General features: G+C 36.1%; 1 protein-coding gene across 2 annotated transcripts; it reads left to right on the top strand.

Annotated features, from left to right (window-relative positions):
* Positions 1-12,632: 12,632 nt before the first annotated feature.
* On the top strand, positions 12,633-17,509 carry LOC112187925 (BTB/POZ domain-containing protein NPY4). 2 transcript variants are annotated; one of them, XM_024326893.2, is made up of 5 exons: positions 12,633-12,921; positions 13,395-14,125; positions 14,876-14,945; positions 15,404-16,576; positions 16,827-17,509. In XM_024326893.2, the coding sequence occupies exons 2-5, from the start codon at positions 14,064-14,066 to the stop codon at positions 17,397-17,399; spliced, it is 1,878 nt and encodes a 625-aa protein (XP_024182661.1). In that variant the 5' UTR covers positions 12,633-12,921; positions 13,395-14,063; the 3' UTR covers positions 17,400-17,509. The 2 variants fall into 2 exon arrangements, with proteins under 2 accessions (XP_024182661.1, XP_024182662.1); XM_024326894.2 differs by having other exon boundaries at positions 12,911-13,050.
* Positions 17,510-17,928: the final 419 nt, after the last annotated feature.

Below are 17,928 nucleotides of genomic sequence, written 5' to 3'. Positions count from 1 at the left end.
CTATATTTATATATAGATACTAATTTATTGATAAATAAATTTTTAAAGACACTAATTTTTTATAAACCTATATTTATATATCATACACTCCAAAGAGCAACCCCTATCAATTCAAAGAAAATGGAAAAACCGACCGTTGGATGAGTTTATTACAATAAATTATGAGTATGGTAAAAAATTTAGCCAATTTCACCATATTTTAGAATCCGATCGGATTGGTCAACCGTAGTCACTTATATGTTTTATTGTTTGACCGATGGCGTGGCAACCGCGAAACGTGCTTATTTTTTCACATCACGTTTGTATATATTCCATCGATGGATGTGCGTGGACATAAGATAAAAAAAATTAATTTTAATTACAAACACATTGGTGTATACCAATTTTATTCCTTTAGTTGTATGACTTATACATTGCATTTAAATTGTTTAGGTTCATTCTAAAGCAACCATGAAGTAGAAAATGAATTCGGAGAAATCAACCGCTCGATGGAGAGATTGTAATGTTTTATGGTGATTGTAGAAAATCTAGCCAATTTCGTTATTGTTTCGAATTCGATCAACTAGGTCAAACGTAGTTACTCTTATAAACCTATATTTATATATCATACACTCCAAAGAGCAACCCCTATCAATTCAAAGAAAATGAAAAAACCGACCGTTGGATGAGTTTATTACAATAAATTATGAGTGTGGTAAAAAATTTAGCCAATTTCACCATATTTTAGAATCCGATCGGATTGGTCAACCGTAGTCACTTATATGTTTTATTGGTTGACCGATGGCGTGGCAACCGCGAAACGTGCTTATTTTTTCACATCACGTTTGTATATATTCCATCGATGGATGTGCGTGGACATAAGATAAAAAAAATTAATTTTAATTACAAACACATTGGTGTATACTAATTTTATTCCTTTAGTTGTATGACTTATACATTGCATTTAAATTGTTTAGGTTCATTCTAAAGCAACCATGAAGTAGAAAATGAATTCGGAGAAATCAACCGCTCGATGGAGAGATTGTAATGTTTTATGGTGATTGTAGAAAATCTAGCCAATTTCGTTATTGTTTCGAATTCGATCAACTAGGTCAAACGTAGTTACTCTTATAAACCTATATTTATATATCATACACTCCAAAGAGCAACCCCTATCAATTCAAAGAAAATGAAAAAACCGACCGTTGGATGAGTTTATTACAATAAATTATTAGTGTGGTAAAAAATTTAGCCAATTTCACCATATTTTAGAATCCGATCGGATTGGTCAACCGTAGTCACTTATATGTTTTATTGGTTGACCGATTGCGTGGCAACCGCGAAACGTGCTTATTTTTTCACATCACGTTTGTATATATTCCATCGATGGATGTGCGTGGACATAAGATAAAAAAAATTAATTTTAATTACAAACACATTGGTGTATACCAATTTTATTCCTTTAGTTGTATGACTTATACATTGCATTTAAATTGTTTAGGTTCATTCTAAAGCAACCATGAAGTAGAAAATGAATTCGGAGAAACCAACCGCTCGATGGAGAGATTGTAATGTTTTATGGTGATTGTAGAAAATCTAGCCAATTTCGTTATTGTTTCGAATTCGATCAACTAGGTCAAACGTAGTTACTCTTATAAACATATATTTATATATCATACACTCCAAAGAGCAACCCCTATCAATTCAAAGAAAATGAAAAAACCGACCGTTGGATGAGTTTATTACAATAAATTATTAGTGTGGTAAAAAATTTAGCCAATTTCACCATATTTTAGAATCCGATCGGATTGGTCAACCGTAGTCACTTATATGTTTTATTGGTTGACCGATGGCGTGGCAACCGCGAAACGTGCTTATTTTTTCACATCACGTTTGTATATATTCCATCGATGGATGTGCGTGGACATAAGATAAAAAAAAAAAAATTTAATTACAAACACATTAGTGTATACCAATTTTATTCCTTTAGTTGTATGACTTATACATTGCATTTAAATTGTTTAGGTTCATTCTAAAGCAACCATGAAGTAGAAAATGAATTCGGAGAAACCAACCGCTCGATGGAGAGATTGTAATGTTTTATGGTGATTGTAGAAAATCTAGCCAATTTCGTTATTGTTTCGAATTCGATCAACTAGGTCAAACTTAGTTACTCTTATAAACCTATATTTATATATCATACACTCCAAAGAGCAACCCCTATCAATTCAAAGAAAATGGAAAAACCGACCGTTGGATGAGTTTATTACAATAAATTATGCGTGTGGTTAAAAATTTAGTCAATTTCACCATAGTTTTGAACCCGATCTAATTGGTCAACCGATTACCGATATGTAGAATATATATATATGCACATATTCTATATAGAATAATAGAAGTATAAGAACTTCCACACACACACACACACACACACATATATATATATATATATATATATCTCTATATATATTATTATATTATATATATAAACACACACATATATAAATATATATACATATATATAAACACACACACACACATATATATATCTCTATATATATATATTATATATATAAACAAACACACACACACACACATATATATATATATATATATATATATATATCTCTATATATATATCCTCTATATAAACACACACACACACACATATATATATATCTCTATATATATATATATTATATATATAAACACTCACACATATATAAATATATATATATACATATATATAAACACACACACATATATAAATATATATATATACATATATATATAAACACACACACACACACACATATATATATATATCTCTATATATATATTATATATATAAACACACACACATATATAAATATATATATACATATATATAAACACACACACATATATAAATATATATACATATATATATAAACACACACACACACACACACACACACACACACACACACACACACACATATATATATATAAACACACACAAATATATATATCTATGTGTGTGTGTGTGTATATATTTATAAACACACACACACATAACTACAAATATATATATATATATATATAATATTTTACGGGCTTTTACGGGCCGGGTTTTTGCGGGCTTTAGGCGGGCCGGCCCTCGGCCCACCAAGGCGGGCTTTTGCGGGTTTTTTGACGGGCCGGGCCGGGCTAAAAGCCCTCCGGGCGGGCGGGCCTCCATCGGCCCACTTGATCCGCGGGCTTTTTGATGAGGCCTAATGCATGAGCGATGGAGTGTTGCACCATAAATGGCAAAAGTCAGTCCATTTTATTTATTTTTTATATATGAGGTTTTTAACAACAATTAATTTGTTTTTTGAATCAATCCATCAATGATTGTATTACTAAAAGTTCAAGTCAGAATGACCATTACATACCTCTATGCTACTATTTAAAGATAGATAAGAGGTTGTAGAGGTAACACATGGTATATAGTGCTAGACCATTAATTAGATATTCAGTGCTCACTTATTAAAGCAAACCTATTAACTACGATAAACTAGGACATAATAATAGGCCAAGTAAAACTATACTCATTAGCGCATAAGAAAACTGACAAGCATAGCCCCTAGAAAAATAGGGAATTATTTAGTAAAACAAGCTAAAACTAAACTAGAGGCCCAAGGCCCACAAGACAACCAAACCGTGGGTCCAACAAACGGCCCAAGTTCATTCTAATCAACACAACGCTGCAACCTGTCACTCACCGTGCAACCAATGCCGCCCGACTTGCTGCCCAGGCATGCGGCACAGCCTCCGCAGCCACGACCTCCTTGATGAAGCCTGTCACCGCCACCTAGAGACAACCGGACTGCAAGGACCCAGTTGGTGATCACAACCATCCACAGCAAAGGTTAAACAGAATAAAACTAGCGCGTATTGATCAGCCATTAAGCCAAGCCATCCCTAGAAAACCCTGCCTTAGAAAGCCACTCGTCTGGCAACAACACACACCAGCAGCGCTACAAAGGCTGCGCTGACGTTGGCCACCACCGGACGAGCACTGTTTGGATGCCAGAAGTTGGCTAGGGTTCAAGAAAGAGGTAGGCGGCCTGGAAAGAGTTCTCGCCTACAACGTTGCACACAACAATTCGTTAGAAGATGTGCATCCCTTTTTATTATATTAATATTTCTTATGGTGATTTTTTCCCACAAGTAATTCATTGGCAAATCTGGGTCCATTTTTATTACTTTTATCTTTTGGCTTTTGCCAATGAGTCATCAAAAAAGTTTGTCCATTTTTTTTTTATTTGAAACGAAGTTTGTCCGTTTTTAGTCTACTTTTCTTAGGGGTGGTTTTTGCCGACTAATGGTCAATCGGTAAAGATGTGCCCCTTTTTATTTTTTTTTTATAGGAGATTTCTAGCGACAATGCATTCGCTGAAAAAAATGTGTTTCTTTTTTAGTTTACTTTTTATGGGAGGCTTTCAATATTTACATACGTGGGATTGAAAACCGAACTGAAAAATTCCATTTCAGACTAAACCGGACCAAAATGATAATATTAAAACAAAATCCTGCACCAAACCGGCCGGTTTTTCAGGTTTCGGGTCTTTTTTTACCCACCCATACTTGTAACGATGAATTAGTTGTTGCAAAAAGTACATTATTTTTTTCTTTCTTTCTTATGGATGCACATCACAGACCAGATGTGATTTACACTTTTCATCCTTCAAGTAAAACATGGACGTGCAGTCTAATCTTCACAGATATAATAATGAGTAGGGTGCAAGAATTAGGACAGCTCAATGGAACCACATAACGACGGAACTTAATTTGGAAAGATTTCAGTATCAAACTGAGTGATAAACCTGCAGTTATACAGACAACTGAGTCTGATAAATCTGTTGTGGAATGTCAGGAAGATGTTCCTCTCTCACAATATCATAAGTCTCATACAATCAAGATTTCAAACAAGCAGTGTTTGTTGGATCATGATGACTGATGAGGCTTCGATGCAGCATTTTCTACTCAACAGTTTATCAACTTCGTGTTATACTTCCATCAAAAATTTCTCTAGAGTATAAAAAGGAGGTACAATGTGCCAATATTGTATTTACAGGTCACATAACAATGTGAAGACAACACTTGGAAATCGTCAGTTGTCTTCTTTGCTAGTAGCAGTGACTATTGCAGTAGAGCTTCCGATTTCAGTATCAGTTGAAACTTTTCCATGGCCATGCTTCTGCCAAAATTCATGAAGTTCTTGAACCTAAAAAATGCACAAAGATTAGACAAAGCAACAAATAAAAAACAAAAAATTAAACAACTTAAAACAATAACTTCCATGGACCATAGAACACCAACTTCAATGGAAAGGTAGAAAATACACATCAAAAGCAACAATTTCCTTTAAACACAAAGCTTGATTCTAGGTGAACTGATCATACATATTCTTACCCATAAGTAAGTCCTGAAACAACATTAAGTGTTTGATCTATCTATAATTTATTGCAGCCCCTGAGATATGTGATAAAGTTCAGCATCAGACAGATTTCCTCTAAAAACAAATGCAATAACTCTCCTATCCAAGCTGCCGACTGAGTACCTAAAGCATTGTCTATGCTGTCAAGGATTGTGACATTCAAATATTAATTTGTGGACGTGCTCATGACATCCCTGAGTTTACACCTTATCGATGGTTTAATGGGTTCTCACATATAAGGAAAAAAAGATGCACCAATGACCAACAGAAAACAGAAATTAACACTTGGTCCAAACCTTGGGGATTCAAGTCAGCAGAGAACAACACAGAGGTAGAATTAAGAAAGACATATACCTTTTTAACTTTACCATGCTCCGACATAATAGCGTAGTACTTGCGCATCATCATTTCTTCTTCTCCCTGCACATTGTACATCCAGAGTTTTTAGTACTGCAATTACTTACTACCATCTAAAACCTGCAGACCATTATGATTCCTAATGAGTAGGTATCACATTTATATTCAATTCATTATTAAAGTCATTGACATAATCGTGATACCAACTAAGGGACGGAAGGAACAACCTGAAGATTAGACAGTTCTTGTAGCACTGATTCAGACGCTTTCGTAAGGAGCTCATTCTGCGTCTCCAAGTGCCTGCAAACACAGATTAACATAAAACAAAACAAAAATTACAAATTTGAATTACGGAAACGAATTGCATAGAAAGAAACTGACTAAACAAACTTACTTCAATATCTCTCCCAGGTTTCCAGGATCCATTGCACTTACTAATCTGCAACACCAGTCAGTAGGTAATGCGAGCGCAGGACCAAGATTGTGATTTTAGCCCTGTTGACATGTGAGACCGGAGTGAATAAGAATAGCTTCGGCACTCTGCCATATTTGATGCACAGAATAACTTGGACTAAAACCCAATCATTCATATGTTCCAAGTATGAAACCCAACACTGAGAGAAAAAACATTATCGACTATGGAATCATACATGCTAACCTTCACAGTTTAAGCAACTTGTAATGTATTTAGCCCCAAATTTTAAGCACTCATGAACAGGGGCGGATCTAGGATTCAAAAATGGGTTGGGCTAACTTGAATATGGTCTTTTTTGGGCGAAGGCCAAAATTTTTTTTCGGTGCAACTACGTGATGGAGAACTATTTGAAGGGAGTGAAAGGAGGAAAGATTAGATGAAATTGGAAGCTCAAGAGGAATGGACTGGATAGTGATGAAACCGACGACATTTGCCTCAATTATCATCTATCAATATTCAATAGCCCATCACATAATAAAGTCTTTATCATTATTATAAAGATAGAGGAACTGACGATAATATTCCAACCTTTCAATTGAAGCGGACCGAATATCTTCAGCAATTGAAAAGCTCTTCAGCAATCTCTCCCGCCAATATCTTCCCTAGAAAACCCAAAACCCACACTGAGATCAGAAACCCACTCCCGGCGCACGAAAATCCACACTAACTTACGCAACAAGACAACACGAAAAACAGGTGGAAGAAGCAAAAACCCAGATGACTACCACGGCACTCACAGTCAATTGCAAGCAAAACCCATCAAATTCAAAGCTCACAGTCAACTAATTGCAAGCAAAACCCATCAATGGGGCTTGGGAGAGATGAAATTAGAAGTACCTTTATGTGGGTAATCTGGAGCTAATCGGGTTGGACGAACTGATGAACTCGGTTGGAGGAGCTGATATATTAGCAATACCTATACTTGGGGGTTTTTACTCTTCATTTTCGGTTGGCCAGCCCTAGGACTGGATACGCCCCTGCCTGCAACTCTGGAAGGCTGAAGCAAAATGGGGACAGCGCCACAGGGTCGTCTCTGAGAGTCGACCTACAGCCCGCAAAGCATCGGTATATTTTTTTTATTGGGCTATACCCATACCTGGTTGATTTTTTTATGAGTCATGAATCATGGGTAATGTATTAGCATGACAAGTTATCTCAAATTCAAGCCCAATCCAAAAAAAAAATTCTAAAAAGCAACAGATTTAAACCCTAAATTTAAAAAAAAAAATAAAAATTAAACATCCCCAAATAACAGCACGATTGTAAGTTTCAATGGAAATTGCAGAACTCGTTCTTTGAATCCCAGGCCCATAATCACGAGCAGGTTCTCTCGTAAATCAAGATTCGAGTGTTCCGAAAATCTCAGATATCGAATTGAAGGGAATATTTTACCTGCAGATGTAACTTCACGGCGGCACTGAAAAGAAGGGAAATTAGAGGGAAGGCTTTAATGCGTTTGGGATTTGCTTTGCTTAAAAATTTATTTATACTTTTGGATAGAGGGGACAAAAATAGGCCCAGCAAACAAACAAAGGGAATGACTAGTCCATTGGGCTGTTGTTCCAAATGTGCTAAGCCCAACAATCAGCCACCATGCTACTCTCGATTTGAGAATTAAGATTTCAACGCAAAATTGTTTTGTTTTGGTTCATAGGCGAATTTGTTTTCTTTTTAGAGAAAGACATCTATATACAACCTCCAAGTCAAGGAAGAAGGAAACTATTGAGTGGTCTTGCATTTCCACCTTAAGGTGGGTTCTAGACAGTTTGATTGGTCCATGTAGCTTTAATTCGTAGTAATTGGTCAATTTTCCCTCATTTTATCTATTTTTTTTTCATATTTATACACGTGCCGGTGCTGTAGTTATCGAGATTATGGACACGCGATTGTCCCGAATCACATAATAATTGCTCAAAGCAATGATCTCACTGTTATAATTTTTGTTCCAATTAAGAACTCCATCACAACTCCATAACCACCATTGGTTAGAGTACCGCCAGGCAGGATAGAGAAACTCCTGATGGGGAAGAATACATGGCTCAAAAAAATTGACGACAGATGACACTTCATATTTGGTTACACATAAGTACACACAATCTAGTTAAGTTATAAACTATAGGATCACTTTATATAAGATCACTTTCTAAAGACCTATGAGACTACCGATCTTATCTGAGAAAATTAATGAAAAAGCTCTGAAAAATTGTGATTTCATTGTTGATTTTTTTTTTTTTTTGTAAAGATGATCAAAGGTTTTCACTCCTGTCCCATGGTGACTCGAACCCATGACTTCGTACATAGGTAGTGGGTGCTCTAACCACTGAGCCAACACCACTTCGTCGATTTCATTGTTGATTTTCTTATAGTTACTACACAAGTATTTATACAAGAGAATCTATAATTTATCTGCAATATCTTTTCTCAAGAATAACATAAAATATACTAGAAGACTATTGTAACTAAATTGGTTAGCTATACACGTGATGCGTGCTTTGATTGGAGCTGATCCGGTATAGTGGCAGTTGCAATATGTAGCTAGTTTTATCTTATTTGAGTTTAATAGTCTAAATAGTAGAACTATTTTGTGAAAATTAACGGTATGTTTGTTTGTTGTTTATTTTTTTAATCGTATAGTTTTTTCCAATATCTCAATCTTCATCTTTAATATGATATTTTCTGTTCCGATACCTTAACTTCTCAAAATGTTACAAATGTTGGCAAGAACTTTATTCATTGAACAAATGAGACTAAAGTGACATGGCATGAGAAATAAACTACAGTTGAAGACCATTGTGGATGAACATGTACCGTATATTTTTCGTGAATTCCATTGAACATTCATGGAGTCAAGGTTTTGCTTACAATCAAGCAAACACACGATCCTAACCTAATGTTAAGAAAGGCACAAAATGGGATGAAGAAAGATTCCAGATTCAACTTTTTAGGGCAGACCTAGTTGGCAAGCAACTTCAACTTTTCGTTTTGTAAGTGCATATTGAATGTTGTCTAATCTTGACAGATGTGATTTATGACCTACCTACGAATAAAGTGTCAAACTTAGGACGGCTTCATGGAACCGCATTACAATGAAAAATTAAACTTTGAAAAAGTTTCCAGCATCAAACTCAGATCACTGAGTAGCTCTGAGTATCATATTCATATATTTCTGTTGAGGAATGGCAGGAAGAATTTTCAGTTCAAGCTAGCCGACTATCATAATTAGTCCATGTTCCTCAGTTCATCTTTCACAGTATTATAAGCACATGGATATAATTAAGTTTCCGACGCCATTAACGCTAATTGATATGAGAATCTCTAGCCATGTGCCCGGCCATAATTACCTGAGTTCATAAAGCTTCTTCTGCATTATGTTGTCTGCAAAATAATTTAGTGCCTCTCATGAGTTGTAGATTCAGTTTCATTTTTGCTTTAACCAAAGTCTTGATTTAGTTGCTTTTGGAATGGAAATTGCGTAAAGCCGAGTTTGGTTCAGGAATTTGGGTTTTTGAATTGGAAAAGAAAAGCAAACTCAAGTGAAACAGAAAGACTAAATGATATGAAATAAAGAGAGTCATTTTATCTACTTTTTGCATGGTGGGTATTATTTCATAATTTTTTATTTTTTAATATGAAAAATAAACTACTTTGTCACAACAACATTACTTAAGTACTGTAAATCTCTTATCCGTAAAATATTTTAACATATGTATCTCAGAATCATGATTCATGCTTCATCCAAAAGTTCTATATGAAATTGAATCTTGAACTCATAGGTACATAGCCCTTCCTTAAATTTATGAACTCCCTCCAACTCATTACCGATTCATAACTATGGTCTATGCATAATTGAACCTAAACAAAAAGCCCTAGGGTTAGGGAAAGTGGTCCATTGCCTGAACTAGGGAACTTTCCATTGTGCTAGAAGGAAATTTTATCAAGAAAGAAAGAATTAGATAATGTTGGCAGAGAAGCTCCAAGTAACAAGACCACATGGTATGGGTCACCCACAGTTCACATTAGGCCAAGTACAATTGGCATCCACAATGTTTCCTCCTATCTTCTTCTTGTGGGCGCATTCCTATAACTCTTTGTGGTCGATGTTCCATTTGAGATTCCAAAAGTCCAAATATAGATTGCAAGACCTAAATCATGTAGTGCAAATGAGCAATATGGGATAAGGAAGATGATCACCCTTTTGACTGAACCATATGCTTGTCCCAGTCCGACCAATTCTCATGGGAATAGATCTTCCTAGAGATTGTGGACGAAATTTGTTTCAGTTGTGGCTAAGAGAGTCCAGACATTTCTTCAAGGAATTCAATCTTATCCTGCAAATATAGATTTTGATAGATATTAAAGGTGCAAAACAAAATATTCCAGAAAATTTCATGTGCAGGTTACTAGATTCTCTTTGATGCAAGCAATACTACATTGCTAATAAACCATATGAGCATTACTGTTGGAAAGTGTAGCAATGATAATATGATAAAACCCCATTTGGGATTGAATAAAATTTAGGGTTCTTGGGAAAGTGGAATTGGAGCATTGCATGTGATTGAGGTGGAGGGAATAAAAGAAGAGGATAAGAGTGAAAACGTTCTGGTCGATCACCATTTTTGTATTGTCCACTAAGAGAAGAAGAGAAAAAATTCCACTGTTTTGATTGGACCAGACAATAAACAATATTGAGATAATCCTATCAGAGTTTGCAGGATACAAGAGAACTGAGTTATGTTATGTCTTGCTTTTGATTCATTGAACCAGCAATACCTGCAATGGCATCAATATTCGATCAGAAATAAGGTTACATTGCACTTGGATGAAGGATTCTAACAGTATTGATGGAATAAAGATAAAAACTCGAAAACTATGGGCATAGGGTTAGATACTTTATTATTATACAAGATCTTGGTGCTTTTTTATTTTTATTTTTTTGAATAAAGGGGTGATGCGGCTGTCCTCAAGTCTTGATTAATGAAACTGTCGAATACAGGAGGGGACATTGAGCCTAAACCTTGAGTACAATAGACACCTAGAGAACATCTTGAAATAATATCATGATTCTCTACTAAACAATTGTATTCAATTACGTACCAACTAGCAAAGAGCGCTCTACATGCGATTCTATTTACTCTACAGCGGTGACACAACGAAAAGATAACTCGTTCTACAACTCAATTACAACATAGCATAATTTCCATACTCACAGCTTTCTCATCATGTTGCCACCGGAAAATATATCTAGTGACACTAAGTTTCACCCTACCGCTAGGAGGCAGCGACCATTTGACCAAGTAAGGAACTCGCCGCCTACCTAGGATAAAATTGTGAAAGGCCATTTTTTTTTAGGGGGAATGGTGATGTCATTGTCATGTCATGTCATTCTTGCTTAGCTTATTCCTTCTAACCCTTCTGAGAGAGGTATTTGAGTTTATCTATACTATTATTAAGAGAAGATGATTTGATAGCTAAAATTGAAAATTTTAACAGATTTAACTTTGAAAGATTAAAATTTTTTGACAATAAATTAAATAAGAAGGGTAAATAAGACAATTATAAAATATATTTTATTAAGAAAATTGAAAAGAAATGATTCCACAAACTCCCACTTTTCTCTCCCACTATTTTCTTTATGCAATAACTACTACCCACTGAATCTATTTCTTTTGCAGATAACTTTTTTTTTTTTTTCCAATTAAAATTTTCTTACATATATAGAGCATGTGATTACAGACTAGTTTAGATTATTACAACGGAATTGCATGTTTAATATATCGTAAATTACAACTTCAAATAAATTTAAAAGAGTAAACAACTGAACTTAAATAGTAATACTTGAAGCATAAAATTGAATTTACTTTATAACTAAGTGAAACTTAAACCAACTAGAGCCTAAAATCGCAGTTTGGTCTCTATCTCTTTGCATCAACGAGTAATGAGAATATTTATGCAAAACCTTTATATGTTCCAAGTTTACAACAAAGCTGACAATTTTTTATTTTAATTTTTTTTATGGGGAAAATGGTAAGTGGTAACTTTTGGGTACAAAAAAGTAACCTCCACTTTATATATTGAGCATGAGTAATTTTCACTAAACAAGGAAAGAATACGCTTTCATGCTTTTACCACAATGCTCATGCTTACTGGTAAGTGGAAATATTCTTTGACCATTTTATGATGCCAAGTAGCTATCACCAAAAGTCCAAAATGACCAAAACAATAAAGTGGCTCTGCCTAAAAAAAAAAAAAAAAAAAAAAAATTCATGTCCAAAGTAATTAACCGTCTGATTTGGACGTGTCGGGAACGGAAAATGATATATTGGTGGGGGCTGTCTGATGGGTGCTGATTCAAAAGGGAGAGTGGCAACAGTCTGAGAGGCCTTGGCTTTTTGTGTTTTGTGTAGCTCTGGTGGCTGTCAAACTTAACCAAACAGCTCATCTTTTTATGGCTGGTCTCTTTCTGGGTTTTGTTGCCTCTCTTTTTTCCTTCTGTGCTTCTCTGAAGCATATATAACTCTCTCTCACTCCTGCACCACTGGGAAGAACATTGTGTTTGTTTTGTTGCACCACTGATTCTGATTCCTGGTACTTTAGCAAAGTGAAAGAAAAGGGAGAGCGATTCCACTGCTCCCGTTCAGTTTTTAAGGTGGGGTTTTCTGAAAGTCTCTTCCTTTCTTAGCTGGATTCAATTACTCTGAACTATATCTATGTCCTCTTGCTATCATTTAGTCTCTGAAATATTTGCTCAGTTTTGGTCTGCTTAGCTTCACTTGAGGTGGGTTTTAGTTCTCTGCTGTTTTCACTCAGTTATGTAAATCTTGGGTTGTGCTTGTTTTTATTGTAAAAATATGACACTAGGGTATGTATATTTGGATTGCATATTCCACTGTGCATGAGTTCATTTGGGTGAAAGTTGAATGCTTTTTTAAGTTTTTGTCAAACTAAGATATGGGATATTCTTGCGTTTGTTTCTAATTATGATGATCTTTTACTTCCACTTGTTGTTTGAGACACACTTGTTTGTATTTCATGGCTTGTGAGCCCCAGAGACTGATGCTTTTGTCTACTTTTTTGGTGGTTAATTCAACTCTTACCAAGAATTGTTGTTTCCAATTGCAGGTGTTCGAACTTCAAAGAGGGCCAGGAATAGAGAAGGAACATTGTTGTAAAGGAATGTGAATTTGTGGGTTTTGAGTTTCCGAAACTTTGTTGTGGGCCAGAAAAGGGGTTTAGGTTTGGCGGTGTTTGACCGTTGTAAAAACAAAGAAGTGAGGAGGGGCAGATATCCAGAACGAGGAGCATAAACAAATGAGGGGAGGGCGGTGGTGTCAGTTTTAAGCAACTTGGGCGTTTTAATTTTTTCTTTCTTTTCTGGCTTTGAAAATTGTATATGTTTGGCATGGTCTGTTGGTGATGTCTTGTGTCTCCTGAGCTGGCCCAGTTTCTCCGGGGTCATTGGGTTTCTGTTACCAATTCAGGAAGCAACTCCCTCCTTTTGGTCTCTTTTCATTTAAGTGAACACTTTGTTGAAAATCTTGATCGAATTTACTGTTTACTTTCTTCAGCCTTGGTTTGTGGGGAAGATTCGGTCTAACTAGGAAAAACACCAAAGTTTTCTGAGATCTATTTTCTTTTTTAACCTTGAGCATCTAAGCTTGAACGGTTTTTGGTTTTCCTTATATTTTCTTGGGAATTCTGATTTCGGATTGGCAGTAACGGTCAAACATTTGAAGGTTTAGTTGATATCAGGAATTGTGAGGAGGAAAAAGAGATCTATTCTTTGCCAAGATGAAGTTCATGAAACTTGGATCCAAACCTGATTTCTTTCAGACAGAGGGGGATAATATTAGGTGAGTTTAAATGGACGCACATGAGTTATTTTTGTTTCATTTTTTGCTGGAAAACTAAGTTGTTACTCTGCAATTGTCCCTCTTTGTTCTTCACTTCGAGATGTATTATGTGCCATTTTTTTTAGAGTTATTAACCTATTTACAAATATGCCAGACATACATTTTTGATGCTATAGTGGATGCACAAGGTTAATGGTAGAACTTTTAATTATCAGGGTTACATTCTTAATTTTCTCATTATGGATTAGATTACAATTCCAAATTTCTTAGTAGTCCTGTGCATGGTTAGATCTATGCAGCCTTTTAAGCGTGATTTGTTCTCTGTAGCTACATGGGGTAACCATGAGTATATGATTTGACTTCCATACATGTTATGTCAAGTTCATGGTTATATTCTGTTAAGCATATTTGAATATGCAATTGGTTAAACTAATTGTGTGCAATTATCTGTGAACTATCTAGATTTTTATTTATGCTCCATCTGTACCGACTTCTCCTGACTGGGCACCACTTGTCACTGTTATAAGATAAAATCATATCATCCATGGAAGTTTCCTGATTCCCTGTTATTAGTCGAGAAGGCTATAATGGGCAGTCTGTAAGAATTGAAAGAAAATTTGCATGATATCAGTATGAACTTTCTGTTTTACCATAAGTTTATATATTCTTGTTTTGTGTTTGCTCAGATTTTTTCCCGTATTAAGTACACAGTTTTCAAAAAATTTATGATTGACAACTTTTTTCATCCAGGTATGTGGCAACTGAGCTGGGGACTGATGTTGCTATTAATGTTGGAGATGTCAAGTTTTATTTGCACAAGGTATGATACCTTTTTTATCTTAATCAGGATTCATTTGGTCATTAGGTGATGTACTTTTTCTGTATTCATAACCGAGCCAGCCAGGTTATTTGATCAGTGCGTTTCAATATCAAAAACTCCCTGACTAGTGATATCCACTATCACATTGTTTTCTCTCAAAACTGTCATGATTTTGGGCTTATTGAACAAAACTGTGATTGTTGCTTTAGATCATTTACTTCACCTCACCCTACTAGTTAAGGCTGGGGTCGGACTATTGTGATGTCATTTGTTGATAGCCCAGTCTGCTTAATAAGCCAAACTTCAATTTGATTTAGACGCTGAGTGATTGGGTTTTGATATACAACAATATTCTAGTTTAAATGATGAGCTCTTCATACATTACGTATTTGTTCACTCTCACATCCTGTGATTTTGAGTCCAAAAGATATCATACTTATATCCTGTATTTTTTGTAGTTCCCACTTTTGTCCAAGAGCGCACGCCTGCAGAAACTGGTGGCAACAACAAATGATGACAACAGTGACGAAATCCACATCCATGATATTCCGGGTGGACCTGCTGCTTTTGAAATATGTGCCAAGTTCTGTTATGGTATGACAGTGACTCTCAATGCATACAATGTGGTTGCAACTCGATGCGCAGCAGAGTACCTTGAGATGTATGAAACTGTTGAGAAAGGAAACCTTGTCTACAAGGTTGAAGTTTTCCTAAGCTCTAGCATCTTCCGAAGCTGGAAAGACTCGATAATTGTTCTTCAGACAACAAGGTCTCTTCTTCCCTGGGCTGAGGAACTTAAGGTTGTCAGCCATTGCCTAGATTCCATAGCATCCAAGGCTACCATTGATACTTCCAAGGTGGAATGGTCATATTCGTATAACCATAAAAAGCTGCCATCTGAGAATGGGAATGATCCACTCTGGAATGGTGTAGGAAAACAGCAGATGGTTCCAAAAGACTGGTGGGTAGAAGACCTCTGTGGGCTTCAACTTGATTTATACAAGCGGGTGATAACAATAATCAAGACCAAAGGGAAAATCTCTGCTGATGTAATTGGGGAAGCCTTAAATGCATACACTGTCAAAAGGTTATCAGGTATTAGTAAGGGTATGATTCAGGGAGGTGATGTCATAAAGAATAGATCATTGGTGGAGACGGTCATCCACCTGCTTCCTACAGGGAGTGTCCCCTGCAGTTTCTTACTTAAGTTGTTAAAAGCAGCCATCTTGTTAGAATGTGGAGAAATGGAAAAAAGTGAATTGATGAGGAGAATTAGCCAGCAGCTTGAGGAGGCCACAGTTTCTGATCTTTTAATTCGAGCCCCAGCTGAGGAAGAAATGATGTATGATGTTGATATAGTGCACAGGCTAATTGAAGAGTTCGTGGCACGTGATCAAAGTGCTCAGACAGATCCTTCAATGGAAACTGAATTCCAGGAGATCAAAACCCCTAGGTTCCTATCAGATACTTCAAAGGTGAAGGTGGCAAAGCTGGTTGATGGCTACCTTGCCGAAACTGGACGTGATCCCAAGTTACTGGTGTCAGAGTTTGTCAGTCTTGCTGAAATTGTATCAAGCTTCCCGCGATCATCTCATGATGGAGTTTACCGTGCCATTGACATGTTTCTAAAGGTTTGTTCCTCACAGTTCGGCTTACCCACCCATTGCATTTTGTTCATTCATCCCTTTAAATAAACCTTCACATTTGCCAATAATTATCACTCACCTTTAAAACAACAAAATGTATTTTCATATTTATGACTGAAGTCAGCATAGTGGCAATGTCTATTGTATAGGTGTGTAATGTGACTAATGTACAAGCAAATAGCACAGTGCTCTATTGGTTCTAAACAAATTTCTGATACATGGTGTGTTGGTACAGGAACACCCGGGAATCAGCAAGAGTGAAAAGAAGAGAATATGCAAATTAATGGACTGTAGGAAGTTATCAGCAGCAGCCTGCACACATGCTGTGCAAAATGAGCGGCTGCCCCTGAGAGTCGTTGTGCAGGTCCTTTTCTTCGAACAGGCTAGGGCTTCAGTTGGTGGAAACAGTACACCTGATCTACATGGATCCATCAGAGCCTTACTCCCTGGTGGGTCTCATGGAAGCTCAAGATCCACTATAACCAACACAGAAGAGGACTGGGATGCTGTGCCAACCGCCGAGGAGATCAAGGCTTTAAAAGGGGAGATATCTACACTACGGTTAGATGATGGTAATGAGGGAGTTGGCAATGATAAGAATAATCATCATGGTGCTAAAAACCATTCTGAAAAAGTTGCTGCCAGCAAAATGAAAGGGTTACTGATGTCAAAGAAGATATTCTCTAAGCTCTGGTCAAACAAGGAAAGGAATGGTGAAAGCAGCTCGGATACATCGGAGAGTCCTAGTTCCATCAATGCTGAAGAAACAAAATCCCATTCCAGGAGTAGGAGGCGCTCATTATCTTAGTTACAATGACATGAATGTTTATTAGTAGATCTGAAGTATACGTTCTTGACTTGTAAAATCATTTGCTTATCTATATGAGGAGATTAGGATGACTGACATCTTTTAGCTGATTTTTCACTGGGTTTTGAGCTGATGAGATCATACTGTTGAGCAGAAGAGATGAGAAACTTTATTTCACTGGGTTCAGATCCTATCTAAAATAGTAATTAATATAAGACTTTCTTATTGTAGTTGAGCATTATTTTATGATTTGTGGTAAAAATGGTAATAGTCATCAGCCGCAGATTGAACAATCAGTGTTTGACACTAGCTATACATTTTGAAAGGCAAGTTCTATGACGAGCTATATCTCCCTGGTTCAATAGGGGGCAACAACACTAAACTTTGGACAAGTTGACTTTGAACAGTTTTATTCATTGACACTTCCTTACTATTTGGATTTCCTCCAATCAGAATCAACACTTTTTGAATCACATGGTTTTCTCCAAGATCTCAATTTGGATAAATTGTCCACCTTTTGAAATTTTTT

The sequence above is a fragment of the Rosa chinensis genome, chromosome 2 (assembly GCF_002994745.2).
Source record: "Rosa chinensis cultivar Old Blush chromosome 2, RchiOBHm-V2, whole genome shotgun sequence".
Lineage (NCBI taxonomy): Eukaryota > Viridiplantae > Streptophyta > Magnoliopsida > Rosales > Rosaceae > Rosa > Rosa chinensis.
The sequence above is the reverse complement of the archived record's forward strand: the minus strand, read 5'-3'. Positions and strand labels throughout refer to the sequence as shown.